The sequence below is a fragment of the Grammomys surdaster genome, unplaced genomic scaffold (genome assembly GCF_004785775.1).
Source record: "Grammomys surdaster isolate TR1022 unplaced genomic scaffold, NIH_TR_1.0 125849, whole genome shotgun sequence".
Classification (NCBI taxonomy): domain Eukaryota; kingdom Metazoa; phylum Chordata; class Mammalia; order Rodentia; family Muridae; genus Grammomys; species Grammomys surdaster.
The window spans coordinates 1,545,679-1,553,649 of NW_021620675.1; the positions used below are offsets into that span (position 1 = coordinate 1,545,679).

Genomic DNA, 7,971 nt, shown 5'->3' on the forward strand with positions numbered 1-7,971 from the left:
CGCGACGTCAGCGGCGGTGGCCCGGGCCCGTGCGGCGGGGGCGGGCATGGGCGGCGAGGGCGGCGGGGGCCCGGCCTGCGGCTAGCGCGAGCCGCCGAGCGAGCAGCGGGCGCGGCCGCCCGATCCCGCCATGAAGAAGAGCGGCTCGGGCAAGCGGGTGAGTGCACGGCGCGCGGACAATGGGGCCGGGGGGGCGGGGAGGGCGCGGAGACCCGTCTGAGCCGCTGCTCCTCGTCTCGCCCCGGGCAGGGGCCTCCGGATGGAAACCATCAGTCTGCGGCGCCCGAGAAGGTCGGCTGGGTCCGGAAATTCTGCGGGAAAGGGATTTTCAGGGAGATTTGGAAAAACCGCTATGTGGTGCTGAAAGGCGACCAGCTCTACGTCTCCGAGAAGGAGGTAGGCGCCCTTGCCCGAGCCGTCGGGACCCCGTCCCCAGGCGGCTAGTTCTCCGGCTTGCCCCGCCTCCATCTCTGCAAGTTCAGGGGTCGCAAAAGTCCTGTGTCTGCGAGAAAAGTCACCCCCGAGTGAGAGAACCTCAGTGGGATTTAGGAGTTTACTTATTTGATGCGCCTTTGCGGACACCTTTCTCAGAAGTTCTAACGCCGCCGCCTCTCGCTCTTTTCTGACCCTCTAAAATACGGTTGGGGGTTTTTGTGGGTTCTGTCTTTGTTTTTGTTTGATTTGTCGTTGAAACACACTGAAATTCTTATCCCTCGACCCTTCTTGCCTCTCTTACCCCCAACCCACAACCCTTTCTGTTCCTGCCTGGCAGGGAGGGGGTGCATATATGTAGGTCCCCTGAGTAGCACAGTCACCCTAAGTCATAGAAAACACAACTTGGAGTCAGTCTCTGGGACCAGAGGTAGAGTAGCCGTGACTGCTGGATTTTTGTAGGAGACAGCATCCTGAAGCAGGCTTGTTCCTCACCTTCCACTCCACTTAAAGGGTAAAAAAAAAAATCAAGGAACTCATATCTGCCCATCTTTATTTGTAGATGGGGAATGGAGTTTGGACTGTGTGTGCCTGTGTGTGTCTCCATGGCTTTGGCTCTGTAGTTTTACAGGAAACCGCAGCCCACACGGGGTCAGAATGTAAAGCCAGGACATGGAATCCAGACCCCTTTCCCCCTTTGTTAAGTCCTAACTCTTGACTCAGTAACAAGAATGCTGAGAAACTGAACTTGCTTCTCTGACAGACTGGCCCTTCCTCTCTTGCCTGCGTGCCCTCACCCAAAACCCTTAGCTCTAACCTGTTCTGCTTTTGTCACTAGACACTTGCTTTCTGCCCTTGTATTTGGGTAAATAAAGCCTTTTATGGTGTGGAAGCAGATACACTTGCAGCCCGAGAGAGGTACTCATCTGAAAACAGTCTACTGAGACAAGCAGAGCTAACTAAACAGTGTTGAGCCTCCAGGTTCCTTCTGAAGGGGCCTAAACATAACGGTTGGAGAGGCTTGGAAGCCAGCTCAGGGAAGACGTGACAGAGTTTGTTCTTGAGGGTCCCTGCTCTCAAATCCTAACGAGAGCTCCCCCAATGATTTCTTGCTTTTTAGTTTTGTTTATTTTAAAAAGCAGCAGTATCACTGTGTATCTCCTGTCTTCCCCGAACTTCATAATGCCAGGAAATGTAGTTAGCAATCAGGAAGGGCTTCCTACGTGTCTGAGGGGAAACCAGAGGACAGTGAAAGGCTACAGAAACAAAACAAGGCCATTTTTTTCCTTCTTATATTTGTCCAAAAGGCAGAACCTGGGGACAAATGTACATGGTGACTTTGGTAATAAACCTGTGTATGAAGGGAGGGATACAGACCAGAGAGAGGATAGGATGACCTCAGCCTAGAGTGTCCACTGTCCTCTGACTCAGGAGCATCTGACTAGACCTGAGGCCAGATGCCCCCTGCTGGGAAGGGCAGTGGAAAAGAGGCAAGTGCACCTTATACTGACCCTTCTTCAGAACCAACTCCGTGGTTGAGTGGGCCTGGGCTAAGGGCAAAGCTGCCAAAAGACACTGTTTACTCAGCCTGTAAACAAAAGCAGCAGCAGCAGCAGAGCTACAGACTGAAGAGGTAGATGCAAAAGCATAGTGTATTTGCAATTCACATGCAGATGCGAAAACACATTGGTGAGCATTCCTCCTTTCCTGGGGAAGTGAGGTCTCCCATAGCTTCTTCCTCTAGAGAAGCCTAGTGGGTGCTGTGGGTCATTCCTAACTCATCAAGGGCGTCCTTTTGTAAAGAGGGCTGACCTGATGAAGGACCAGAGGTAACAGAGCCATCCTTATGTTAGGTGACTTCACAGTAGAGGAAGTCAGGTTGAAAGCAGTGCTTAGTACATCTGTGGCCCACGAGCGGGAAGGGTTAATTGGGAAGATGTAGACACAAATGAGACTTTGGGAATTCAGTGTGAGGAAGAGACAGAGTGCAATAGAACACGAGGTGCCAGGGGCGCTGTCTTTTCTGGGCACTTGCATCTACTTCTCCTGCTGCCCGCCTCACCCGGCCTCCCACCCTTGCCCTTCCTGACCTCTGTCAACGCTGTCCTCTCCCAGAGCGCCTTATCAGCCTTGTCCATGCCAGGAGAGCTCCCTTCCCTTCCCTGGGAAAACAGAACAAGTGAGTCCCTTCCCCTGGTCGCACACACCCAGCTCTTTCCTCTCCAAGCTTTCTGGTCTCTGCTGATAGTCTCTCTGGGGAAGGCACGGGAGAGGAGGTTGCTGCATCATCCCACATTCCAGCCTGTGCTGCTGTGGATCATTCTGGAGTGATTCTTGTCCCAGGTCCACTGTAATATTTAAGGCCCTCATCCTACCCAAAAATCAGGGAGCCCTAGGAAAGGGAGAACCCTGGAGAGCCAAACCTTGCCAGGCAAATGGCAATAGATGAATTTTCCCCACGCTCTCCCACAGCACATGTGCTCAGCAATTCAAAAGGATGGGCAGATCGGCTAAGGGCTTGTAGACGGCTGCCAAGGGAGGCATGGGCCTCCTTATACATGTTTGCTTGGTTTCAACTTTTCCCGGGGAATCATGACCGGCTCATTCCTGGCATATTCCCAACCAAGTAGATGAAGGGGATAGCCTGCTGATGAGGAAGTCTCCTGTAATGTCAGACGTTTAGAAGAGAGAGCAGGTGGAAAGGAACACTCTGTGAACTATAGTATTCCCTGAGGCCAGAAGCAGCCCTTTGTCCCTTCCAGATGTTGGCTGCCTTTTCCCCTTCCCCTGGACTATATTAGCGGTCACTCTTGTCTTCCTTACTTGGAAAGATCAGAGCAGTCCATTCACCACGTCCCTTTAAGGACATGCCCCTTTAAGGACTTGTAAGCTGCGTCCTTCAGAGACAGAGTGAGGGTCATGGGTAGAGGGAGGCACTGGGATGGTAGCTTGTGGGGAGTGGGTTAAACAGAATCCCATACAAGGCTCAGGTCTCAGCTCCATCCCCCAAGTATACACTTGGGTGGGATAGCTTCCTGCTGTCATCCTCCCCTTTCCTCTGGGGGAGAGGCAGAGTAATGTTATCCTTATGACACCCCAACCTCCCGTAGGTAAAAGATGAGAAAAATAGCCAAGAGGTGTTTGATCTGAGTGACTATGAGAAGTGCGAAGAGCTCCGGAAGTCCAAGAGCAGGAGCAAGAAAAATCACAGCAAGTTCACCCTGGCTCGGTGCAGACAGCCGGGCACCACGGTAGGCTCGCCCTCACGGCAGCTCTGGCTGCGGGGCCCAGAATTAGTCTCCCTCTGGCTTTCATTATTTAACTGGAGGATATTCTGACCGTTTCCTTTCCTCCAGGCAGGCCAGCCTATAACCTATTCAGCCATAAAGATCTCTCTCTCTCTCCCCTGTACCCCACTTTACACACACACACACCTACTGTACATATGTACATATTCTCTTGGGAGAAACATTATTGGTGCTTCTTCCCTGATGGGTGTCTGAAGTTCAAGGGAAGCCAGGGAAGCCATGCTTGTCACACCCTGTATCTTCAGACATCTGAAGATCGTTACTACCTAAGCACGGTCACACATCCCCGAGTTGTCCCCAGTGTCATCTTCTTAGCTCCCCCTCCATCTTTTCTAAAACAGCCTGTGTGTTTTGCAGGAACAGACTCTGGGTTCCTTCAGCTATCCCAGAAACAGAGCCTCTCCTTCCAGGAGCTGGATGTGAGGGGATGAGAGGATTATTTCTTTGAAAGTGGCGGGGGGGGGGGGGGGGGGCCATATTATAATGTATTTGTAAAACCCTGCTAAAGCAAGAATGTTCCCCTCACAGGCGCCCAACCTCATCTTCCTGGCGGTGAGTCCTGAAGAAAAGGAGTCATGGATCAATGCCCTGAGTTCTGCCATTACCAGAGCTAAAAACCGTATCTTGGATGAGGTCAGGAGCTTGTTGTGGGAAATGGGATGGGTGCTAGGGTGGGAAGCAAGCTGTGGCTCGCTAGATGGTGCGGGGTCCCTTTAGTTTCCCCAGCTCTGCTTTCTTGGCATTTTTTTTTTTTTAAGACAGAGTTTCTCTGTATAGCCCTGGCTGTCCTGGAACTCAATCTGTAGACCAGGCTAGCCTCGAACTCAAGAGATCTGCCTGCCTCTGCCTCTCAAGTGTTGGGATTATAAGGGTGTGTCACCTAAGTCCTGACCTTTCTCAGCTTCTTTAAAGGCCCTGTTGTGTTGTCCCACCCCCCACCCCCTCCCCCACCCAGTTTTCTCTCTTAAGTCTTTTCTCTGCTGATTCGAATCCCACACATATTTCACAATGTTTAATCTAGTCTCGGGTCAACTGTGTCCGTAAATCCTTCTGCCTATAGCCCTGCTCAGAAATAGTGGGTGGGATGGGCCTGTTTCCCAGTCCAGGCATATTAGGGGTTTCTCAGTCTGGACAGAGCCCTAAGAAACCCTGTGACTCACAGTGCATCTCTTCAGGTCACCGTTGAGGAGGACAGCTATCTTGCCCACCCTACAAGAGACAGAGCAAAAATCCAACACTCCCGCCGTCCTCCAACCCGGGGACACCTCATGGCTGTGGTATGTAAAACTGCAAGAAAGTTAACACTGCCCAGGGCCAGCTCTGTGCTGGTCCACCTCAGCTGTGTATAAGCAGGAGCATTGTGGGGTGTCCTCCTAAAACTAGGATCAAAGAAAGGCTCAGGAGACCGCTCCACCCCGTGTCCCCGCCTTTGAATCGATTCCTCTAAATCAAAATTACTTACTCAGCACCTAGCACAAGTCAGACATCTCTGTTCTCAAAAACTTCTGAGGAAATGAGAAATTCCCCCAGGACAGCGAAAAGCGGAAGTATTGGGCACAGAATGATGTGTGCTCCTGTGTGGCAGCCGGCCACTCAGAGGGGACGGTAGTGGTGGCTGGCCACTCTGAGGGGTAACGGCCACTCTGAGGGGTGACAGTAAGTGCTACACTCCCCACAGCAAACCCTCTACTAAGTGAAGTAGTGGTTTCTCTCTTCCAGCCTTGCTCCAAGTCTAGGGAGAGGCTGTCCTTGCAGGGGGAAGAACACAGGCCCGGGAGTCAGCAGACCCTGAGGAGGACCCATGGTCTCTGGGCTGCCTGTAACGTGGGCAGTGGCAATTCCTTTAGGAAGGTGGTTCTGAGGGAAATGGTCACAACTGCACATGGGCAACAGCACAGAACATACTGAATTCCCTTTACCACTTCTGTTCAATTATAATACTTAAGAAATAAGGGAACAACGGGCTGGAGAGATGGCTCAGCAGTTGGGAGCAGTGGCTCCTCTTCTAGAAGACCTGGGTTCAATTCCCAGCACCCACATGGCAGCTCACAACTGTTTCTAACTCCAATATCTGATACCCTCACACAGACATACATGCAGGCAAAGCACCAATGCACATAAAATAAAAATAAATATTAAAAAAAGAAGACAAGGTTCATTCAAGGCAAGGATTCAGAGTTCAGATATCAGAGCAGAGCTAAGGTGTGTGGCCAGGAGAACGTAGGCAGAGAAGCAGCCTCCTCTGTCTGTCTGTGTGGATCTTACTGTGACCGTGGGCCATCCCTATGACGCTAGGAGTCTACAGCACACAAGTAGACATTCCCTGCGAAGCTTGTAGTGGAGAAGAGAACAGACAATATGTAGGAAAGAGTAAGTTATAGAAAAGCAAAAGAAAGAGTTCAAATCGTCATCAAAGGGATTAAACAGCAGAGGAGAGGGTCTCAGTGGACTGGAGGGGGGGTCCCCTTCGGCCACAGCTTGCATTATTTATTCACTGCCTTCATTCACATCTCTTTTCCAGGCTTCGACCTCTACCTCAGACGGAATGCTAACATTAGACCTGATCCAAGAGGAAGACCCTTCCCCTGAGGAGCCAGCCTCTTGTGCTGAGAGCTTTCGGGTCGATCTGGACAAGTCTGTGGCCCAGCTGACTGGCAGTCGACGGAGAGCGGACTCAGACAGGATTCAGCCCTCTTCACACCGGGCAAGCAGCCTTTCTCGGCCTTGGGAAAAACCAGACAAGGGAGCCCCCTACACCCCGCAAGCACTGAAGAAGTTACCCAGTACAGAGAAGAGCCGATGTGCCTCCCTGGAGGAGATCCTATCCCAGAGGGACACTGCCCCAGCCCGCCCTCTCCACCTGCAAGCTGAGGAATCCCTAGCCCCTGTCCCCTTCCAGCCGGGACAGCTGTCCCGGATCCAGGACCTGGTAGCAAGGAAACTGGAGAAGACTCAGGAGCTGCTGGCAGAGGTTCAGGGACTGGGCGATGGCAAGCGGAAGGCCAAGGACCCCCCACAGTCTCCACCCGATGCCCAGTCGGAGCAGCTGCTGCTGGAGACAGAGAGGCTGCTGGGGGAGGCTTCGTCCAACTGGAGCCAGGCAAAGCGAGTGCTGCAGGAAGTCAGGGAGCTGAGAGACCTGTACAGGCAGATGGACCTGCAGACCCCAGACTCCCACCTCAGACAGACCTCCCAGCACAGTCAATACCGGAAGAGCCTGATGTGAAGGAGGAGGGGGCAGGTCTGGAATTTTGGGGGGCACAGACTCTTTATCTCCAAATGTTGCAGGATAAAGCTTTTTTATTTACCTCAATCCAAAAAAAAAAAAAAATCAAATTCATTGCTTTTGCTCATGCCTCACCTACTGTGGCTTTTTCCTACCAACTTCCCATATCAACAGATTGAGCCTTGAGGCCCAAGTACAGTGTTCTCACCTGTACAAAGAATAATATAGACAGGGCTTTCCGCCGTGCGTAGGCCACCTGCACCCAGGGCACAGTAGGGATCGGACCTGGGTGTACACAAGCCGTCTGGGTTAGAACAGACTGGGGATAGACGAGGTTTCCTCGGATGTCCCAGGTTCTCACTCTGAGGCTGAAATTTCAGCTCTGCAACTTGAGTTCTAGGGACACAGGGGCCAGTGCCACCTGTCCATGCCATAAGAGACGTGAGGTTTACCTGAGCCTTGAGAAGGATATGTGGAATTAAAGCCTCCCAGCCTTCTCAGCAAGGTGTACGTACAGGAGAGGACCACTAAGGTCAGACTCCAAGGCTGAGGCCCAGTGATGGTGGTTACCCAGCAGTGTGAGTGCCTCTTGTTTCCCTCCTACCAAGGATCCGAAGATTAAAAACTTGAATAGATGGGACCAGCTTGGTCTTTTGACTGGGGTGGAGTAACACACAAACTGGGGAGCAGCTGACTGGGGAGGAGCAGCTGACTCCGTGGAAGGGTTGAACTAAGAATGAAACTGGCTTGTGGTGGAAGCTGTGTGGGAAGGAGGGGAAACCAGACCTGCACCCAGCTTCCTCTTTCTGCCAAGCAAGGGTTCCTTTTACCCAGCCCATCTCCCGCCACTGCCGTCCGACATGCACAGCTTCAGAACAGCTCTCCCCACACCGCCGCCTGCCTGGCTTCCTTGCAGGCTCGTCCGTGGCAGACTGAGCTTTTCTAAGATTAAGTTTATTAGTGGTGATAAGAAGGAAGGCAGGCAGGCAAGGTCTGAATGATTCG

The 7,971-nt window shown here is 52.3% G+C and overlaps 1 protein-coding gene across 1 annotated transcript; it reads left to right on the plus strand.

Moving 5' to 3' along the window:
- Plekho1 (pleckstrin homology domain containing O1) lies at positions 1–7,599 on the plus strand. The gene is made up of 6 exons (XM_028789723.1): positions 1–157; positions 250–396; positions 3,543–3,683; positions 4,269–4,373; positions 4,916–5,017; positions 6,262–7,599. The coding sequence occupies exons 1-6, from the start codon at positions 131–133 to the stop codon at positions 6,964–6,966; spliced, it is 1,227 nt and encodes a 408-aa protein (XP_028645556.1). The 5' UTR covers positions 1–130; the 3' UTR covers positions 6,967–7,599.
- Positions 7,600–7,971: the final 372 nt, after the last annotated feature.